This window comes from Pezoporus wallicus, unplaced genomic scaffold, assembly GCF_028554395.1.
Source record: "Pezoporus wallicus isolate ANWC-B61680 ecotype Strahan unplaced genomic scaffold, APGP_CSIRO_Pwel_v1 contig_14633, whole genome shotgun sequence".
NCBI classification, from domain to species: Eukaryota; Metazoa; Chordata; class Aves; order Psittaciformes; family Psittacidae; genus Pezoporus; species Pezoporus wallicus.
The window spans coordinates 1-20,218 of NW_026635809.1; the positions used below are offsets into that span (position 1 = coordinate 1).

Below are 20,218 nucleotides of genomic sequence, written 5' to 3' on the forward strand. Positions count from 1 at the left end.
GCAGAGCGGGCAGACCATCGCGCTGCCGGCGCAGGGCCTCATCGAGTTCCGCGATGCGCTGGCCAAGCTCATCGACGACTACGGAGGGGAGGAGGACGAGCTGGGCGGCCCCGGCGGCGGCGGCCCCGGAGGGGGGGGGCTCTACGGGGAGCTGCCCGAGGGCACGTCCATCACGGTGGACTCGAAGCGCTTCTTCTTCGACGTGGGCTGCAACAAGTACGGGGTGTTCCTGCGGGTGAGCGAGGTGAAGCCGTCCTACCGCAACGCCATCACCGTCCCCTACAAGGCTTGGGCCAAGTTCGGCGGCGCCTTCTGCCGCTACGCCGAGGAGATGCGCGACATCCAGGAGCGCCAGCGGGACAAGCTCTACGACCGCCGCGCCGGACCCCCCGGCCCCGGCAGCGGCAGCGGCGCCGGCGACGACTCGGACGGCGACGACGTGGACGACGACTGAGCCCCGGATCCCGCCGCCGGCCCCTTCCCCGACACCCTCGAATCCACACACACACCACCCCCCCCCCCCTTTCCCGGAACCGACACCCCCCCAACGCCACCGGAGAGAGGGAGAGCCCGGCCCGACTCGCGCTGCTGGTGGTGATTTGGTTGCGGGGGGGGGAGCGACCGGCTCCGAGCCCGGCCCGTGCCCATGGAGCCGCCGGGGGCACCACCGAGACCAGCCACGTGCCGGCACCGGAGCCGGGGAGGGGACGGGGGGGGGACGGGGGGCAGCGGCGGAGCCTGCGGAGCCAGAGCCGAGGCGGGGGCACACATGGACCAACGTCCGATCTCCTCTGTACCCCCCTCTGCTTTCCCCTCTTCCCCCTTCCTTTCCCCATTTATGTCCCCTTTTCCTTTCCTCTTTTTCCCCCCTTTGCTTTCCTCTTTCCCCCCTTCGCATTCCCACTCCTCCCCCTTTTCCCTTTACTTTCCCCTTCCCCCTTACTTTCCTTTTCCTTCTTTTTACTTTTTCTCCTTTTATTTTCCTCTTTTACCCTGTATTTTCCCTCTTCCTCTCCCTCATTCCTCTCTATTTCCATCTGGTTTTCCCCTTTAGCCACCCCCCCCCCCATTCCCTTCCTTTCCTCCCCTCTCTCCTCTCTTCCTTTCCGGGTTTTTGGGATGCAAACTGCTCCCCCCCACCCCCCTCCAGCTCCAGGCCCGCAGATTCCTCGGGATTGAGGATTTCCCACCGGGATCGCACAAGGGAAGCTCGACCCGGCACCAAACCTTCCCCTTCTCTCTGCTCCGGCACCAACAGCCGCCTCTTCCACCGGGATTTGAGTTTCCTCCCGCAGCACCGACCTCAGGCGGCGGCGCCGGGGGGGATCCGGACCTTTTTTTGGGGGGATTTTTGAGGCTTTTCCCCCTTCTCTTTGATCCCTTTGCTCCGGTGCTGCCCCCGCCGGGGCCCCCCCATTGCCTCGCGCATTAAAACGGAGTTTTTCCACTCTCAAATCGTCTGGTTCCCCCCCCCCCCTTATTTTTTTCCTGTTTTTTCCCTGTTTTTTTAGCTCACTCGGCCCTTCCAGCCCTGCGCTTCCCCAGCGCCTCCGGACTGAGCTGGGCTCCAGCGCTCTTCATTCCAAAGTTTCCCGCTCTCATCCCACGGCTTCTCCGTGTCGAGGACTTGAGTTTTCCTGGTTTTTATGGAGTTTTTCCCGCTGTGTTTTGGGAGCCGCCGCCGCCGCCTCCTTAATTTATTGCCGCGGATCCCGGCGGGTCCCTCTCTCCGTATTTATTGGGAAGCCCTCGTGCAGCGGGGGAAGGGGGATGTGACACCGTGTCCCCTCCTCACCCCAAAGGAGCAGCACCCGTGGGGGGGGGGGACAGACGTTGTCCGTCCATCCTCCCATCCGCGTGCCCTCCGCTGCCGCCGTCGCTCTTCCCAAGGGATTTTTAATGCGGATTTCTTCCCTTCATCCCGTTTTTAAGCCCGGTTTCCTCACTCAACACGGGAGCAATAGTCTTTTATCTCGGTGTCCCACCCGCGTCCGTACTGTATTTTGTACCCGAAGGCAGCTCTCAGTGACGTCCTGCTGGACCCCCCCCACCCCAGCTCTGCTCTTCCCGCTCCTTCCACAAGGAGATTCCTGGGGGGAAGCGTGGCTCCGCCGTGATGGACTCAGCGGCGGGCGCCGGCGCCAGACGCAGGCGGTACCTCTCCTTTCATTTTAGAAGAGGATGAGCTCTATATATATATATATAAACGATATATATATATTCCTGTATTTTGGGGCTGAATTGCAGGAATTTAGCCTTGCCTTTCGACGCCAGCCTGGCTCGAAAACCATGGGATACATGGAATAGGAGGAAAAAAAAAAAGAGGCAAGTAAAGCCAAAAGGAGAACAAAATCCACACGACGACACAAGCGGGAGCCGGGGCCGCGTCAGCGTCGGCAGCACGAAGCCTTTCTCCTGCCGGAGAAGCGCCGGCTCCATGTGGGAATCTTCCATTCACCACTGCAGGAGATGGCTGAGGAGAGAGGCAAAAGAGGCCAAAACATCCCCGAAACGATGGAATCGGGAGGAATCCAAGCGCTCTTTGGAGGCGCCGGCGGCGCGGAGGAGCCGCGGCACCAGCGAGGACTCGGGTGGCTGCTCCGGGTGGGGTGAGGGGGTTGGGGGTTTCCTTTCAGTGGGGTGAGGCCGTGGCCAGCACCCAGGATCAGCCCTGAGGTGGTGGTGGTGGTGATGATGATGGTGGTGGTGATGGTGACACATCATCAGCGCCGGGAACGCCGCGGTCCGGCTGTTCCTGTATCTATATATATGTAGATACACCTCTCCGCGCGTGTGTGTACATATATGAGGGGCTTTGGAGGGCGGGGGCGGGGGGTGGGGGAGTTTGCTTTGGATTCTGTAGAAAACAAATTCCTTTTGGGTTTGGGGGTTGGTTTTTAATCGGGGGGTGGGGTAGGGGGGGAGGGAAATGATCCCAAATCCTTGGAACTTCCAGCTGGGAGTTGCTCCGGAAGGGCCTGGTTGCGAGCGCGCTGTGGCTGTACAGAACTCACCTGTAAATCTTGTATAGCGCCCAAATCTCGCTGTATATACCCCAAAATGTGCGGAGCTCCGGGAATAGTGGGAACGCTTCAAGTCAATATTCCCCCCCCCCCCCAAAAAAAAAGGGATAAAAATGGGAATTCTCCTGCCTTGGTCCCAGCCGCTTTGGGGGTGAGGGGCACGGAATGGGCCCTCAGTGCTGGGAGAGCGGTGATTGCTCCGGGTGAGCCCTTCACCGGCTCCTCTTTGGAGCCGAACAAAAAGCTTCCAAAAATCCACGGAAAAATAGCAAAAAAACCCACAAAAGTCCCAGAAAATGCAAACGGACGGAAGCGGGAGCGAGCGCTGGTGGTACCGGAGCTGACGCCCGACGGAGCTCTTGGCTGTGCGCACCAGGACAGCATTCCCGGTGGGAGATGCCAACCGTGGCTCAAGAGGGAGAGGCTGGAGCCCCGGCGGAGCCGGTCGAGCCGGTCAGGCCCCGTGTTCCCGGCGCTGGAATGGCTCTCGTGGATCAAGCCGAGACGGGAGAGGGGAGCAGCAGCTTGGAGGTGGTGCAAGCAGTGGGGTTCTGCAGCAGAACGTGCCGGCGGGGCGATGCTGGACCACCACCGGATCCTCCGGGATCTGCCGAGAGAGCCCGAACCCGCTTCCCCCCCACCCCCACACACCCCCCCCGCAGTCCCTTGAGAAAGAAGAAAGTTTTATTCCTCTTATTTTTTTAATGAAAGAAAAACAGAAAAGCAACCATATGCACTTTAGGCAGCCCGAGGAGGGGCTGCCGGCGCCGGGGGGGGGTGGTGTCCTGTGCCCCCCCCCCCCCCCTCCTTGCTTCCCTCCCTTCCTCCCTCGTCCCTCTGCGGCCGGCGGTTGCCGAAGGCAGGGCCTGGATCCCTGGATCTTACCACTAGCGCCAGACGACGCCCGGCGTGAGGAGCTCCTCGTGCCTCTGCTCCTCTCCTCCCCCGTAGCAGATTTTTGCAGATGGAGTTTTACAAGTCTATATTTAAAGAATTGTATGTTTGTAACAAATAAAAAGTATGCGGAAAAGTGAATGGAAAAAAAAAAAAAAACAGCACCAAATCCCGGCGCTGCCCCGTCTGGATCACTGGGGGGGGGGGAGTCCCTGAAGGGGTGCCATTGGTTTGGGACTGGGTTGTGGTGGGACTTGGATGGGACTTATGTGGGTCTGGGAAGGGCCCTTGCAGCTTTAGGGGCCTTCATGGGTGGGGGGGAAGGATACAGGGGGAACCTTGGGGCTGAATTATGGAGCTTTGGGGGGCACCTGTGGGGCTCTGGGGGACCTTAGGGCCAAGGGGAGGACATGTGGGTCTCTGGGTGGAACTATGGGGCCCTGGGGAAACATGGGACCTTTGGGGGGGATCCAAAGGGCTCTAGTGGGGACCTGGGGGGCTTTCACGGGACCCCTAAGGGGCTCTGGGGAGGACCTCTGGTGGCATCTCGGGGCCTTGGGGGGGATCCTTGGGGCTTTTGGGGGACTGTCAGGGCTTGCCTGGGGACCTGTGGGGCTTTTGCGGGACTCCCCGACCTCTGCGGGGCCCTATGGGGCTGTGTGCACACACACACAGGCACCCCGAGGTCTCAGCACGGCACCAAGGGGCCGCGGGGCTCCCCCCAGGCAGCACCATGTCCCGTGGGGCGGGGGGGGAAAACACCGGCACCGCACGGAGCAACGCGGCCCCCCCGCGGGCGGCCCCCAGGCCAGGCGGGAGCAGCCCCCGGCACCCGCGTCCCGCCGGCAGCAGCTGCCGCGGGGCCCCATCGCGGCTGGAGCCGGGACTGCGCGGGGCACAGCTGGTATGGGGGGGGGGGGGGCCTGCCATGGGGCAGGTGCCGCCAGGCTCCTCCGGAAGGGAGCGGGAGCAGCTGCGAGGCCCTGAGCCGGGGGGACGCTGAGGCACCGGCCCGGCGCGGCCCTACCTGCTCCACCGCCGCCGGCCGTAACCGAGCGGGAAGCTTTGTGCCGGGCTCAGGCCCCTCACTGCGGCGGGGCCGCCCGCACCGAGGGCCCCCACGGAGCCCGACCGGGACCGGGACCGGGAGCGGCCGCAGCCCTTCCCTCAGCGCCGCACCGCGCAAACAAACAACGCGAGGGGCGGGGCCAGAGAATGGGCGGGAAAGTTTTCCCTCCTCCAATTGGCTCCCTGAGCTGTCTGTCATTCTGTCCCCGCCCCCTCGCTGGCCATTCCGCTGTTTCTATTGGATGACAGCCACGTCGCTCAGCCGCACCGGCGCGGGGCGGCCCCGCCCTCACCCCTGCGTGCCGTGTGCAAAGGAAAAAAACAGCCGTTAAACGGGCCGCGGGGCGGAGCCAGGCGAGGGGGGAGGTAAGAAGCCGGGTTGTGATTGGTGATAGCGGCGTGTTCAAACTAGCACGGGGCGCCGCGATTGGCTCGCGGGCCGCCGCGGCAGGCCGGGCTCCGTCGTCGCTCGCGGGAGGGTTATTGTCTGGCGGCTCCTGAGGCGGCTCCAGCGCGGGATCGGCACCGGGGCTCGGCGGCACCATGGTGAGGGGCGGCGGGGGTGGCTCCGCGACCGTGTCCCGAGGGGCTCCCGGGGGCGCCGGAGCCCGGTCCCCGCGGAGCCTCCCGCGGTGGTGAGGCCCTTCAGGAGGGGGCTGCGCCGCTTCCCGGCGGCTCCTTCCGCTGTCCCCGGGAGGGCGGCGGAGGGGAAGCGTCGCCGCGGGCAGCCCTCGACGCTGCTCGCGTGGTGCCGAAGTTGCTCGTGGGGCGAGGACGCGGCTGTCAGGGGGGAGCCCCGCCGAAGGGCGCCTGTCAGAGCCGCTGCCTGCGGTCCCCGCGGGTTAGGGCCCAGGCGGAGCTCGGGCTCCGGCCGGAGTTCACCGCCCTGTGTGCATGGCCCGGGGTCTGTAACCCTCGGCGCGGGGTCTGTGAGCGGTGTGCGGGCGGCAGAAGGTGAGGGGGAGCCCGCGGGGAGGTTACGCAAGCGGTGGCCGCCGATCCAGAGGTGCTTTCTGGAGGGTTTGGTCCTGTCTGGAGCGATGGGAAGAGGGGAAAAAGAGACTTGGGTTTGGCTTGGGAGAGATCCAATTGTTGCATCCAGGGGGGTTTCCCTGTGGGAATGCGCTCCCGTGGGGAGAAGGAAAGGAGACGCCGCTCCTGTGCCTGTCAGTGCTGTCCGGCACGGATGAAGAAGCAAATCCGCCTTTGACCAGCCTGAGCTCCGTGAGGAAGAGGAGGGAATGTTCACGCTGGACATAGCAGAGCCAGCGTTCCTGCAGGACCGTGCCCGGGATGGGCATGAGTTTGGGAGTTTTACCGAGCGATGCTTTCGCTGCTTTCAAAGGAACTCCGGGGGCTTCAGATCCTTTTGGACGCGTCTCTGCTGCTCTCCTGACAGCGCAAGTGCTACAGACACCCCTGCCCTGCAAGGGAGGGTTTGCTGTGCCGGCATTCCCGCTGCCGGATCTGCTTCATGTCTCCCTTGCACGTGAACTATTTCCTTGCAACTTCTTTTCCCCATGGTTGAGTTTAAAGAGCGCCTGGACGCCTGACAGCTGGAATTGCTCCTTCATAGACAGGAATAGGGACTGCGGGATCCATGCGTGGTCTAAAGCCAGGGGTTTAGATGGAGCCAGTGTGGTTTAGGGCTCTGCTCCCCCTCTCCAGTTGCTCTCCGGGGTTTCTCTGCTGCTGTTTCTTCAAGAGAGCAGATTTGGGGGTATTTTATGTGTTGCTCTCCTCATGTTAAAGGGGTCTTCCCCCCAGGGAGGGGTTTACCCCAGCGATAGATCTCCGCTGAGAGGTTTTATGACCTGAATTCTTGGCAGTGGAAGAGTTGAACATCACCACTGATGATCTGACACACACCTGGGAGGGTGAGAGTGAAAATAACACCTACAAAGGCAGCAAAGATCAATCATTAAACACACCCAGAGCACAGCTCGTACCCAGCGTGTGTCCCTCGGGGGCAGGACGAGGACAGGCTCAGCCCCATGGCACATCCCAGCACACGCGGGGGGATCTTCCCTGATTTTCCCCACTTCATTTTGCATATTTATTCAATGTAATTCCAATTATCAACACGTGGGTGTGATTGTTAATATTCAACTGAGATTATAATGAGGATAGATAGCCCAAAGGACGCTCTAATAGTGTTTTGCTGGCTCGTGAAGCTGTATTTTGCTGCTTGTCTGGGGGGTGTTGGGACGTTACACTCTGAGGATGGTCTTTCTGATTAGAACGTTGCTAGCTGGGTTTCTCTGTCCTGTTTACATGGAATCCCAGCCTGGTTGGGGTTGGGAGGAGCTTAAATCCAGCTCCAACCCCTGCCACGGGCAGGGACCCCTTCCACTAGAGCAGCTTGCTCCAAGCCCCTGTGTCCAACCTGTCCATGAGCACTGCCAGGGATGGGGCAGCCACAGCTTCTCTGGGCACTCTGTGCCAGCGCCTCAGCCCCCTCACAGGGAAGAGCTTCTGCCTAAGAGCTCATCTCAGTCTCCCCTCTGGCAGGTTCAAGCCATTCCCCTTGGCCTGTCCCTACAGGCCCTTGTCCCAAGCCCCTCTCCAGCTTTCCTGCAGCCCCTTTAGGCACTGGAGCTGCTCTCAGGTCTCCCCTTCAGGAGCCTTCTCTTCTCCAGGCTGCCCCAGCCCAGCTCTCTCAGCCTGGCTCCAGAGCAGAGCTGCTCCAGCCCTCGCAGCAGCTCCGTGGCCTCGCTCCCACAGCTCCAGGTCCCTCTGGTGCTGCTGCCCCAATGCAGGGCTCAGGGGGGGTGGTTGCACATGGATTAATTCCCGGTGTCTCTCCCCTGCAGGCTGGTGGGAAGGCGGGAAAGGACAGCGGGAAGGCCAAGGCCAAGGCGGTGTCCCGCTCGCAGAGAGCCGGCCTGCAGGTGAGGCAGCCCCAGACCTCCCTCCTTAGGGATGCTTTGGGATCGGGCTGGGACAGGAGCCCGGGGTTGCGCTCAGAGCTCCCTTTGTGGGACCCCCATGAGTGGCTCGGGTGCTGTTGAATGGGGGGTTAACAACTGGCTCGCTCCCTCCCACCCCAGTTCCCCGTGGGCCGGATCCACAGACACTTGAAGACTCGCACCACGAGCCACGGGCGAGTGGGAGCCACGGCGGCCGTGTACAGTGCTGCCATCCTCGAGTACCTCACCGCGGAGGTAGGTCCTGTTCCCCCCCCGCCACTGCCTCCTCCCTGCCGGGGCTGCTGGTTGATGCCGAGGCTCTCGCCCCTGTCTGGGCAGGTGCTGGAGCTGGCGGGGAATGCCTCCAAGGATCTCAAAGTGAAGCGGATCACTCCCCGGCACCTGCAGCTCGCCATCCGCGGGGATGAGGAGCTCGATTCCCTGATCAAAGCCACCATTGCCGGCGGAGGTGAGTGTCCCTCAGCCCTCATCTAAAGGGGGGGGGGGGGAACACACGAGCAGGGATTCCTAATTCCCGAGGCACAATAAAGGGAGGATTTGGCCTGGCTCTGATGGGAATCCTCCTCTTCTCTCCGCAGGTGTCATCCCCCACATCCACAAGTCGCTGATCGGGAAGAAGGGCCAACAGAAAACAGCGTAAAGAGGGCAGGAGGAGAAGCAGCCGCTCCCTCCCGCCGCCGCCCTGTGCCCAGGACACGAGGAATGTGGGGGGTTCATAAGGAATAGGTGAAGGCAGAGCCCAGGGACGGGCCTGCAGGAGGAGGAGGAGGAGGGAGCAGCGCTGTGGTGTGGGGTTGTTGCGGGGCAGGCGGCAGCGGGCGGTGCGGGGCTGGGGCTCAGCACCTCCGGCCTTTTATACACCTGGGACGGATAAAAGCGTTTTTTACATAAAGACAGAGCTGTGCTGTGCTGAGCAGGTGCGGGGGGGGGTCCCGGAGGAACCGGTAGCACTGACACACACACACCCCCCCCCCTCAAAACCACTGCCACCAGTCCGGGAGTGGGGCTGTGCTGCCTAATACGAGTTTTCCCGCCCCTTATGCAAATGAGTCGTATGCAAATAAGGTGGGAGGGGCGAGGCGCGTCTCGAGGCTCCCCCGGGGTCCTCCCTTCGCAGGCTCTGACCCGGTGTCCGTCAGGGTGCGGGGGTCTCCATTCCCTATCGGGGTGCGGGGGTCTCTGTTCCCCATCAGGGTGCGGGGTCTCCGTTCACCATCAGGGTGCGGGGGTCTCTGTTCCCTATCAGGGTGCGGGGGTCTCCGTTCCCCATCAGGGTGCGGGGTCTCCGTTCCCTATCCGGGTGCGGGGATCTCTGTTCCCCATCAGGGTGCGGGGGTCTCTGTTCCCTATCGGGGTGCGGGGGTCTCCGTCCCGGGTGTCACAAGATGGCGGCGGGCGGCGCTGGGCCGGGCAGGCGCCCAGCCGGTAACATGGCTGCCTCGGGCTGTTCCATGCGGCCGCACCGTGGGGGGTATCGCCGGTGGTCACCGGTTGCCGCCTGCCCCGCCGTGTCCCCGGAGGAAGCGGCCCGGCCCGGCCCGGCCCGGTCCGGTCGGTCCGCCTGGCCCTGCTCGGTGCCCCGGTGGGGCCCACGCGGCGCTTTGGCGCTCGCCATTGGCTGGGCGGGGTGGATATAATTAGAGGCGGGCGGGGGGCGTGGCGCTCAGTGGGCTCCTGGAGCCGGGGGTGTGAGGGGTGTCTGGTGCCCCCGGTGGGAGCTGTGGATGGGGCCCTCTCCAGCCTAAAGGGGGTGCGAGGGCTGAGTGGAGCCTGGCTTTGTGCTGGGGAAAGGGGGGAGCTCCCTGTGAGCTGAACAGGAGCCGGCGGGGTGCGCTTGAGGCAGGAAACCAACTGCGTGCCGAGCTGCGTCTGAAGCAGCGTGAGCTCATGGAGGGGATCCTGCCCCTCTGCTCTCGTGAGACACCCCCCCCCCTACAGCCCTGTGTGCAGTGCCGGGGTCCCCAGCATGAGGACATGGAGCTGGTGGAGCGAGTTCAGAGGAGGCCACGAGGATGCTCAGGGGCTGGAGCAGCTCCCGAATGGAGCCAGGCTGAGAACGTTGGGGCTGGAGAAGAGAAGCTGCGTGGAGACCTCAGAGCAGCTTCCAGTGTCTGAAGGGGGCTACAAGGATGCAGGAGAGGGGCTCTGCATCAGGGACTGTAGGGATGGGACAAGGGGTGATGGGTTCAGACTGAAATGGGAAGTTCAGGTTGGAGATAAGTTCTTTATGTGAGGGTGCTGAGGCACTGGAATGGGTTGCCCAGGGAGGCTGTGAATGCTCCATCCCTGGCAGTGTTCAAGGCCAGGCTGGACAGAGCCTTGGGTGCCATGGTTTAGTGTGAGGGGTCCCTGCCCATGGCAGGGGGTTGGGACTGGATGATCTCAAGGCCCTTTCCAACCCAAACCGTTCTGTGACTCCATTTTGCTGTCCCCAATCCCCCTCCACTGCCGCTGTACCCCCCCCAGACCCCAAACCTCCCATTGCCCCCCAATAACACCCCATTACCCTCCACACCCCCTCGCCCCGCCCTCCGCTCCTGGGGGCGTGTCCTTGCCTCAAGCCCCACCCCGCGGAGCCCTCCTCACCCAATGACCGCAGCGAGGTCTCCCCCGCGGGGGCCAATGGCGTGGCGCGGCGCGGCGCGATGACGCCATCGGGAGCGCGCCGCAGGGGCGGCCCCGCGGAGGCAGCGGCGGCATGTTGCAGCCGCGGTGGCCGCTCGCCGGCCTGCTCGTCCGCTGCGCCCGGCCGGGCCCCGCCGCGCCTCCCCCCGGCCCTGGCCCTGCCCCTGCCGCCCGCGGCCGGGCGCTGCTGGCGCTGCTCTGCAGCCGGGCCGGGGAAGCGGAGCGGGCGCGGAGAACCGGAGGGGGCGGAGGAGGAGGAGGAGGAGGAGGAGGAGGGGGGTGGGGGGGCTGGTGGTGGTGGTGGCTGCTCCGGGGCCGCCTCGCCTTCGCCGCCACCGGCCGGCTCATGGCCACCCTGGCCGGGGTGTTCGTGTGGGACGGGCAGCGCATCGAGGAGGAGGAGCTGCAGCGGTGCGTGTGTGTGCGTGTGTGTGTGTGTCTGTGTCGTGTCCCCCACAGCGCTTGGGGGGCTCCGCACCCCCAAACCCCCCCTGCGGGGAGCCCCATCGGGCGGGTCCGCCCCCAGCGCTGGAGGGCTCCAGAGCCCCCCGGGTTCTCCCTTTGCAGCCCAAAGCTCTCCCCCCCCCCGACATAGGGCAGGCCCCATAGGCCGAGCGGGGCGGGTGCACCTCAAGTCCGTCCCTTAAATCTATGGGGTGGTTCCCCCGCAACCCCCCCTTGTCCCCATTTCTGGGGTGCTGAGGGGGGGGTCCCCTTTGTCCTCTCCTGTCCCACCATAGGGGTTCCCTTGGGGTGCCCCTTGAGCTCCCCCTCTGTAGGATTTGGGGGGTGTCCCCCCGATGCTGGGTGCCCCCGCCACGCTTGGCAGTTGCACCCCAAACCTCTCCCTTGTGCCTGGGGGGGGGGCCAGTCCCATGGGCTCGCTCCAGGGGGCCCTTCCCGAGGCTTAATTAAACCTCGGAGCGAAGGAGCCGCGACCCTCGAGCCCTGTTTGTGCCACCGGCATCGTGTGAGGGCGATCCCAGCGCTGGGAAAGGCACCAAAGGCACCAAATACCGGCTCCTTCCCTGCGGGGCCCGGCCTGAACCCGCTGGAGTTTTCCACTGGGCTCAGCAGCGCTCGGCTTAGGCCTGGGATTAAGTAAAGCAGGGCCGGGATTATCCTGTCCCCGGTGACTCGGAGCAGGCTGGAGCCTCTGTAACCTCCTTGTGAGGATCCCTCCAGCTCCATCCGCTCCCGGAGGCTCCCAGGAGGAGGACGCTGCCCTTGGCTTATCCCTCCTCGCTCTTCCCTTTCCCCTTATCCAGCCCGGCTCCGCTCCCCTCCCCTCCCGGCAGCCGATGCCTTTTGTCCTAGGCAGGTGGGAATCCTCCATAGGGAACAGCGTCGGGAAGGGAGGAATGGGATTAGAGGATCCCCTTTCCCATCCCCTCCCTGTCCCCTCTCCTTTAGCTCCGTTTTCCCTGGCATCCCAGCTTGGGATGGGGGCATTGGGGTGTGGAGGAGCCGGAGCTGCGCTTCCAGATCGAGCAAAGGGGTTTGTGGATCCATTTGGGATCCATCCAGGAGTCTGGTGACTTCTAGGGAATGGGAATTCAGCCGGACCAGTGGGACCGGCCTCGCAGGTCACAAACTGGTGCCAATTCCTTTGGCACAGTGAGCGTGGCCCGGCGCCGGGAGCGCTGGGAATGAGCCTCTGGGTGGATCCAGCCTTTCCACTCTCATGTGTCAATGGTGTGGGAGGGGAGCTGCAGCACGGGACGGGGTTATCCCAGATCTTGGAGACCTGGATCCAGCTCCTGTGGGTGAAGATGCCGGACCTGGGCTTGGATGGTCACTGACAGGGCTCTGGGTCTCTCTGGTGCCAGCTCTGCGCAGGAGATGAAGCACATGGAGAACATTTCCAGCCTGTTCCAGGGGGACTCCCAGCGCCTGGATCCCAGAGTGGAGCAGGGGGAGCAGCCCTGGGAGATGATCATGGACAAGAAGCACTTTAAGCTCTGGCGGCGGCCGATCGAGGGCACCCACTTGTACCAGTACCGAGGTACCGCGGTGGGGATGGTCCCGTCCTGATGCCCTTGGGGGGGGGGGGGGGGGTCCGGCCTAAGAAAATCCCTTTTCCTTCTAATCCCGGGATTCAAACCTTCCTCTTCCCGCAGTGTTCGGCTCCTACACGGATGTCACCCCCCGGCAGTTCTTCAACGTGCAGGTGAGCGCCCTGGACATCAGGTTTGGGAGGAAGGGACCTTAAAGCTCCCCCAGCTCCAACCCCCCTCGCACTGGAGCAGCTTGCTCCAAGCCCCTGTGTCCAGCCTGGCCTTGGGATGGGGCAGCCGGATGCGGGATGCAGGGGTGGGGGGGTCCCTCTGGATCCCATCCCCTCTTTTGGCCCCACACACACTGGGTGCCCTCAGCTCCTCACCCCCCCCCTGCTCCGGGCTCTCTCTGCAGCTGGACACTGAGTACAGGAAGAAATGGGACTCCTTGGTCATCAAACTGGATGTGATCGAGAGGGATTTGGCCACTGGCTCCGAAGTGATCCATTGGGTCACACACTTCCCGGTGAGCAGCCCCATTCCCACCCTCCCTACCCCGGGAAGGCCCTGGGGCTCATCCCCGTGCTCTCCCTCCCCAGTACCCCATGTACTCCCGGGACTATGTGTACGTGCGGCGGTACAGCGTGGACCAGGAGAACAACCTGATGGTGCTGGTCTCACGGTACGTGTCCCGGTGCTACGTGCTGGGAGGAATTCCAGGATGGACTCGGCCAAACCTCAGGGATCTGCCTCAAAACCAGAGCGGCTTTTGGGGTGAAACCCTTGGTCTCTTGGTAGCCACTTCCAAGGCACCAGCACATCAACCCAAGCTGCTCCCATCTCCTTCCCTCCAGGGCTGTGGAGCATCCGAGTGTCCCGGAAGATCCCGAGTACGTTCGGGTCAGGACCTATGAATCCCAGATGGTGATCCGGCCCCACAAAACCTTCGATGAGGTGGGTCCTGGTGTGGGCCGGGGGGCAGAGGAGACATTCCTGCTGCTCCAAGTGGATCTGCTCCTTCTCCGGCTGCCGGTACTGAGCTGGGCTCAATGCTCCACACTGGAGAGGGGGATCAGTCCCTTCCCAAAGCCAAGGAAAGCCCCTCCATGGGGGATTGGAAGCTCCAGCTCAGTAGTTTCATCCTTATCCTGCTCCCGGGAGCCAAACGCACTGCTCGAGCCTCACAAATCCCATTGGGAAGCACTTAATGCTCCTAAACCCAGCATCAGGATTCCTCCTACGGGGAATCTGGGGCGGGGGGAATGCAGCATTCCCACTGGCTCAGGTCTGCTCCTCCTCCCCAGAACGGGTTTGATTACCTGCTGACATACAGCGACAACCCCCAGACCGTGTTCCCCCGCTACTGCCTCAGCTGGATGGTCTCCAGCGGTGAGTGAGCCCCAGGGCTGGGAATTCCAACCCCGGGCTGGGAGATTCCATCTGGAGCAAGCCAGGAGGCTCCGGCATTCCCTGTTGGGGGGGGGGGGAAGGAATAGGAGGAGATGCTTCCAATTGGGGGTGGTTTGAGTGCCTGGGGCTGCTCTTCCTCCCGCATGGGAAGGGGTCTGTGTGGGAGGATATTCCATCTCTCCCAAAGGAAAATGCAGTGGGATTCCCCTTTTATAGCCAAACGAGCTGGTTTTAACTAACTCCCAGCCCCGGGATCCAGAGTGCAGAGAGAATGGAACTGGAGTCAATGGGGGAAAAGCTCCTGGGAAGGGAGGCTCTGACCATGGGAAGTGTGAGGAATCCCGGGATGCAGCAGGGCTGTGGGATAGGGGCAGCGCTGCAGTGTGGGGAGGGAGAGATGAGGGAGAGGCAAAGGAGGGGAACAGGGAAATGGGAAGGAAGGAAAACAGGGAGGAAGGAAAAGGAAGCTGAGGGGAGGTCAGAGTGGAGCTGCAGGAGGGCTCAGCCTGGGGGGATCTCCCCTTTGGGTGGCAGCAGCCCCAGTGCCCCCATGAGCTCCCCTCCCACCAGGAATGCCGGATTTCCTGGAGAAGCTGCACACGGCGGCGCTGAAGGCCAAGAAGCTGGAGCTGGAGGTGCGGGATTACCTGGCTGCCAAGGGGCTGGAGGGCGGCGAGGGGAAGGCGCCGGCGGCCGAGCCCAAGGGCGAAGGGAGCCGCAGCCCCGCGCAGCTGGAATACGCCTGAGGAGCCCATGGGAATCGCGGCCGGAGCCAGCCCAGGGGGTGCCTGGACCGGGAATGGGGGGGGGGAACCCCCAAATCCCCCTTTATTAACACCGCCCCCCCCCCCCCCCAGCTCCTTGTGCCAGCCCTCTCCATGGAATGGTTTTGGATCTGAATTTTGTATGGATGGGGTTGGATGAGGCTTTTCCACATCAACCCATCACTGGGGGGGGCTTTCCCCTCCCAAAGACCCTCCAACCCCCTCATCTCGAACTGGGATGAGGGCTCTTGGGATGGGTTTTGTTCCCAGGGCTGATCCTGCTGGATTCCAGCCCGAGGGGGGGCTCATGTCACAGCCCCCTTCCCCAGGGATCCCGTTTCACTTCCCACCTCCAGGAACCCCACCGGGGGTTGTCCCTTTGGCAGTGTTCACGGCGTGTCCTCCCCCCGCTCCCCTTTAACCCCCCCTTAGGAACTGACCCCAAATATTCCATATAAATACGAATTCCCACCTAAAGCTGTTGGATCATGGTAAGGGGTTCGGGGGGGTGCTGTTGAGGGGGGTGTGGGGGCTGTTTGGGGGAGTTGTGGCCCTGCAATGTCCCATAGCCAATGCTGGGGGTGGCACTGGGGGGTCCCTGCAGGCTGGGGGGGAGCAATGAGTGGTTCCCCCCACAGACAAGGTGTTGCTGTATGGAAGACACAGGCAATGCCCACGGTATCACCCCCACGTCCCCCCCTCCCCGGGTCATTTGGGGACACAGGGGGGGGCCGTGCTGGTCACAAACCTTTATTGCAGCAGCAGTGGGGGGGGGGGGCTGTGACCCCCGTCCGTTTTGGGGGGTCTCCCTGAGTTTCCCACATTGCTCCCAAGCCCCCCCCCCCCCCCCAAGTGCTGGTGGTGCCCGAGGGCCGCTCTTTCCCATCCCGCTTCCCCCCATTCCCGTCTTGCTCCCCCCCATTCCTGTCCTGCTTCCCCCATTCCCACACCGCTCCCCCCCGTTCCCGTCCCTCTCCCCCCCATTCCCGCACCGCTCCCCCCGTGCCCCCCCCGCTCAGGGCCGCTCCCGCAGCCGCCGGCCCACGAGGCTCCGCAGCGTTCCCCGCTCGGACTCGTTCCTGCGGACGCGGGCGGGGGGGGCCGCGGCGGGGCCGGGACCCAGGGAGGGGCTGGAGCGCGCCCTGCTCAGCGCGGGGGGGCCCGGGGGCCGCTCCCGGCTCCGCCTCCGCCTCCCAGCCCGGCTCGGCCCGGCCGCGGAGCCACGAGTCCAGCACCCGCACGTAGGTCTCGTAGCGCCGGCGCTGCGGGGGGGGCACCGCAACGGGGTCAGCGCGGGGACAGCGGGGTCAGCGCGGGGACAGCGGGGTCACCGTGGGGACAGCGGGGTCACCATGGGGACAATGGAGCCGCCATAGCCAGAACAGGGTCACCATGGGGACAATGGTGCTGCCATAGCCAGAACAGGGTCACCGTGGGGACAATGGTGCCACCATGGCCAGAACAGGGTCACCATGGGGACAATGGTGCCAACACATCCAGAACAGGATCACCATGGGGACAATGGTGCCACCATGGCCAGAACAGGGTCACCATGGGGACAATGGTGCCATCATGGCCAGAACAGGGTCACCGTGGGCACAATGGTGCCATCATGGCCAGAACAGGGTCACCGTGGGCACAATGGTGCCACCATGGCCAGAACAGGGTCACCATGGGGACAATGGTGCCAACACATCCAGAACAGGATCACCATGGGGACAATGGTGCCACCATGGTCACAACAGGGTCACCATGGGGACAATGGTGCCAACACATCCAGAACAGGGTCACCGTGGGGACGATGGAGCCACCACGGCCAGAACAGGGTCACCGTGGGCACAATGGTGCCACCACGGCCCTGTGTCACCAAGGGCAATATCGGTGCCACCACGGCCCCGGTGCTGCCATGCCCGTAACAACCTCACCATGGCCATAACGGTGTCCCCGTGGCCCCGGTGTCCCCATGGGCGCAGCACCCCCGTACCCCGCAGCACCACCTCCGCCCCGGGCCAGGACCGGGCTGGATGCGCCCCCCCCCAGCGGCGCCGCTGCCCTCACCTCGTGCAGCAGCAGCTCCGTGTCCCGCCGGTGCTGCCGCGGGTCGGGGCCGGGCCCGTGGCGCTGCCGCTGCCGCAGCTCCCGCTCCACCCGCTCCATCCAGGCCGCGTGGCTCCGGCGCTGCTCCTCCTGCGGCGGCACCGGCTCAGGGGGGGGCTCCCCGGGGCCTCCCGTCCCCGTCCCCCCCTTTCCCGGTGCTCACCGGGGGGCTGCGGCTGAGCGCCGCGGGCAGCAGGGGCCGCGCGGGGCCGCGCTGGGACCCGACGGCGGCGGGGAACGGGGGCGCGGAGAGGAGCGCGGCCGCCAGGTTGAGGCGCTCGATCCAGGCCAGCATCTCCCGGGGCGTCCTGCGGCGGGGGGGGGGGGGGGGGGCGGGGGGGTCACCGGGGCCGCCCCCCCCCCCCCAAAACCGGGGACCCCCCCCCCCCCCAACTCACGGCGCTTGGAAGAGGAAGCGGCTCCCGTCGGCCGCGCGCAGGCGGAACACGTCGGGGCGCTTGGTGTAAGCGGGGGCGCGCTCGGCCAGAGCGTGGTGCACCCCCAGCGGCGCCTCGGGGGGCCCCCGCCCTGCGCAGCTGCAGGAGGGTCCCCTCCAGCACCGCCTCGAAGCGCTTCCAGCCGCGTCTGCCCCACGGCGCTGGGGGGCACGGGGGGGGGGGGGTTGGAGCCGGCGAGGGGAACCCCCGGATCGTGCCCCCCACACCCCAATGGAGCCGCTCGTGGCTGCTGTGACCCCCCCGAGATGGGCACCCCCAAAGCTGCCCCTGCGGACCCCAGCGGAGCCCAAAATCACCCCCCCCCTCCCCCGAATTCATTTCGGGCTGAGCCCCCAAAGCTGCCCCCCCAGTGGACCCCACATCTGGACCCCCAACCCCCCCAATCCGCCCCATGGACCCCCCCCCTCCCCACTCACTCTTTCTGCCCCCGGCCTCGGCCAGCACCTTCCTGGCCAAGCAGCCCCGGTGGGTGACGGCCGCGGCCCCCCCCGGCAGCTCCGGCCGGGATTCGCTGCTCCTGGGGCCGGGGGGGGCCTCCTCCTCCTGCCCATCCTCATCATCCCTGCGGAGGGGGGCTCAGCATCACGGGGGCCCCCCGTGTCCGTCCCCCCCCCGCTCCCCCCATAGCCCCGCACTCACAGCGCCCACGGCAGCTCCTGCCTGCGGATGGAGCCGTAGAGAGCCTGGGGGGCAGCCGGGGCTCAGGGGGGGGCTCCGGGGGCCCAGCGGTGCCCCCCCCCCGGTCCCCCCCGCACCTGGAGCTGCTGCCGGGGGAAGTCCTCCCCGTCCATCATCCCGCGCAGGTTGGCCACGAACTGGGCGCTGCTCATGGGGCGGCCGAGGCGCTGCAGGGCAGGGGGCGTGGGGGGGCTGAACCCCGCACCCCGCCGTGGGGGGCACACGCGGGGGTCCCCCCGCTCCTCACCTGCCCGTGGAGGTCGGTGTTGAGCAGCATCAGGGCACAGGTCAGGGAGTGAACCGCGTCTGGGGGGCAGCTGGGGGGGAGCCCCCGGGGGGGACGCCCGTCCCCATCAGCACCAGTGGGGGCCATTGGGGGCCCCATAGAGCTGGGAGGGGAGGGGGGAGGCTCTGGGGGTATCTGTGGGTGCTATGGGGGCTGTGGGTGCTATGGGTGTCTGTGGAAGTCTATGGGTGTCTATGGGTGTCTATGGGCGTCTATGGGTGTCTATAGGAGCTATGGGTGTCTATGAGTGCTATGGGTATCTATGGCTGCTATGCATATCTATGGGTGTCTATGGTTGCTATGGGTCTCTATGGGTGTCTTTGGTGCTGTGGGTGCCTATGGGTGTCTCTGGGTGCTATGGGTCTCTATGGGTGTCTCTATCGGTGCTATGGGTATCTCTAGGTCTCTATGGGTGTCTCTGAGTGTCTCTGGGTTTCTATCGGTCTCTATGGATGCCATGGGTGGCTATGGGTGCTATGGGTTTCTATGGGTGCTATTGGTCTCTATTGGTCTCTGTGGGTCCCTATGGGTCCCTGTGGGTCCCTGTGGGTCTCTGGGCGCTCGGGGCTCACCGGGCGAGGGGAAGGCTCCGGGGTTGCAGCTGTGGAAGCGCCGCGAGAAGTGCCCGAGGACGCGCTCCCGCTCCTGCGTCTCCCCCGACAGCGCCAGCGCCCGCAGGAAGCTCCTGGGGGGGGGGTGGCAGCGGGACCCGGCCCCCCCAGCACCCCCGGGACCCCAAACCCGCCCCAATGCACCAAAACCCGCCCCAATTCACCCCAAACCCGCCCCAATTCACCCCAAACCCGCCCCAATGCACCAAAACCCGCCCCAATTCGCCCCAAACCCCCCCCTTTTGACCCGAATCACGCCCCTTTGCTCCCCATACACGCCCCATTTTACCAAAACCCGCCCCAATTCACCCCAAACCCGCCCCAATTCACCCCAAACCCGCCCCAATTCACCCCAAACCCGCCCCAATTCGCCCCAAACCCGCCCCAATTCATCCCAAACCAGCCCCAATTCACCCCAAACCCGCCCCAATTCACCCCAAACCCTCTCAAATTCACCCCAAACCCGCCCCAATTCATTCCCCAAACCCGCCCCAATTCACCCCAAACCCGCCCCAACCCTCTCAAATTCACCCCAAACCCGCCCCAAACCCCCCCAATTCACCCCAAACCCGCCCCAATGCACCCCAAACCCGCCCCAATTCACCAAAACCCGCCCCAATTCACCCCAAACCCGCCCCAATTCACCCCAAACCCTCCCATATTCACCAAAACCCGCCCCAATTCACCCCAAACCCTCTCAAATTCACCCCAAACCCGCCCCAATTCACCCCAAATCCTCTCAAATTCACCCCAAACCCGCCCCAATTCACCCCAAACCCGCCCCAATTCACCCCAAACCCTCTCCAATTCACCCCAAACCCGCCCCAATTCACCCCAAACCCGCCCCAATTCACCCCAAACCCGCCCCAATTCACCCCAAACCCTCTCCAATTCACCCCAAACCCGCCCCAATTCACCCCAAACCCGCCCCAATTCCCCCCCCCCCCCCCCCCCCCCTCACCCCCACCCCCGTATCCCCCCTCTCTCTGTCGCTGCCCCCATCTCTGCCCCCCCAGCCCTACCAGAGCGCCAGGTCCAGCTCCTGCCCCCCGAACTGGAACCACTCGGTACTCCTGCGCCACCATCGCGCTGAACCCGTCCCTGGGGGGCTGAGCTGGAGCCGGGGCCCGGACGCGGCTCCCCCCCCGGCCCCCCCCCTTACCCCCGGCGCAGGAACGCGGCCACCTCGGACCTGCGGACGCCGTCGAGGCGGAAGAGGCGCGAAGCCGGGGGGGGGGGGGGGGGGGGGGGGGGAGGCGAGCGTGGGAGGGGGACCCCCCCGGGGGGCTCCTGCAGCGGGAGGGAGAGGTTGGGGGGGGGTGGGGTGGGGTGGGGGGGCAATGGGGATAGAGGATGGGGCAGAGCGGGGTTGGGGGG

At 64.8% G+C, this 20,218-nt stretch overlaps 4 protein-coding genes across 4 annotated transcripts; 3 read left to right on the forward strand and 1 right to left on the reverse strand.

The window, feature by feature from the left end:
• Positions 1-4: 4 nt before the first annotated feature.
• On the forward strand, positions 5-517 carry LOC130593291 (transcriptional activator protein Pur-beta-like; the record flags this gene model as incomplete). The annotated part of the gene is made up of 1 exon (XM_057398329.1): positions 5-517. A coding segment is annotated over one exon (450 nt), but the record flags the coding sequence as incomplete, so codon positions are not given.
• Positions 518-5,374: 4,857 nt separating this feature from the next.
• LOC130593292 (histone H2A.V) lies at positions 5,375-8,807 on the forward strand. The gene is made up of 5 exons (XM_057398330.1): positions 5,375-5,531; positions 7,799-7,876; positions 8,036-8,149; positions 8,234-8,363; positions 8,494-8,807. Exons 1-5 carry the CDS (start codon positions 5,529-5,531, stop codon positions 8,553-8,555), a joined length of 387 nt encoding a protein of 128 aa, XP_057254313.1. The 5' UTR covers positions 5,375-5,528; the 3' UTR covers positions 8,556-8,807.
• Positions 8,808-10,796: 1,989 nt separating this feature from the next.
• Positions 10,797-14,757, forward strand: STARD7 (StAR related lipid transfer domain containing 7). Its single transcript, XM_057398331.1, has 8 exons — positions 10,797-10,951; positions 12,370-12,545; positions 12,661-12,710; positions 12,953-13,063; positions 13,137-13,219; positions 13,392-13,491; positions 13,842-13,926; positions 14,518-14,757. The coding sequence occupies exons 1-8, from the start codon at positions 10,887-10,889 to the stop codon at positions 14,691-14,693; spliced, it is 846 nt and encodes a 281-aa protein (XP_057254314.1). The 5' UTR covers positions 10,797-10,886; the 3' UTR covers positions 14,694-14,757.
• A 969-nt stretch (positions 14,758-15,726) lies between these two features.
• LOC130593294 (PH and SEC7 domain-containing protein 4-like) lies at positions 15,727-17,826 on the reverse strand. Its single transcript, XM_057398333.1, has 6 exons — positions 17,683-17,826; positions 17,207-17,406; positions 16,972-17,116; positions 16,770-16,898; positions 15,858-15,973; positions 15,727-15,790 (listed from the first exon to the last, which is right to left on the reverse strand). The coding sequence occupies exons 1-6, from the start codon at positions 17,824-17,826 to the stop codon at positions 15,727-15,729; spliced, it is 798 nt and encodes a 265-aa protein (XP_057254316.1).
• Between the last annotated feature and the right edge of the window lie 2,392 nt (positions 17,827-20,218).

What these genes read in the sequence shown, in the direction of transcription:
- LOC130593292 (XM_057398330.1), top strand. An exon ending in TCGAGTACCTCACCGCGGAG is followed by an intron (nt 8,150 to 8,233) that starts GTAGGTCCTGTT and finishes CTGTCTGGGCAG; the next exon opens with GTGCTGGAGCTGGCGGGGAA. An exon ending in AGCCACCATTGCCGGCGGAG is followed by an intron (nt 8,364 to 8,493) that starts GTGAGTGTCCCT and finishes TTCTCTCCGCAG; the next exon opens with GTGTCATCCCCCACATCCAC.
- STARD7 (XM_057398331.1), top strand. Translation starts at nt 10,887, where the DNA reads ATGGCCACCCTGGCCGGGGTGTTCGTGTGGGACGGGCAGCGCATCGAG. An exon ending in CCACTTGTACCAGTACCGAG is followed by an intron (nt 12,546 to 12,660) that starts GTACCGCGGTGG and finishes CTCTTCCCGCAG; the next exon opens with TGTTCGGCTCCTACACGGAT. An exon ending in CCCACAAAACCTTCGATGAG is followed by an intron (nt 13,492 to 13,841) that starts GTGGGTCCTGGT and finishes CCTCCTCCCCAG; the next exon opens with AACGGGTTTGATTACCTGCT.
- LOC130593294 (XM_057398333.1), bottom strand. Translation starts at nt 17,826, where the DNA reads ATGATGAGGATGGGCAGGAGGAGGAGGCCCCCCCCGGCCCCAGGAGCA. An exon ending in CGAGGCCGGGGGCAGAAAGA is followed by an intron (nt 17,407 to 17,682) that starts GTGAGTGGGGAG and finishes CGTGCCCCCCAG; the next exon opens with CGCCGTGGGGCAGACGCGGC. An exon ending in CCCGGGCCCCCCCGCGCTGA is followed by an intron (nt 15,791 to 15,857) that starts GCAGGGCGCGCT and finishes CCGCGTCCGCAG; the next exon opens with GAACGAGTCCGAGCGGGGAA.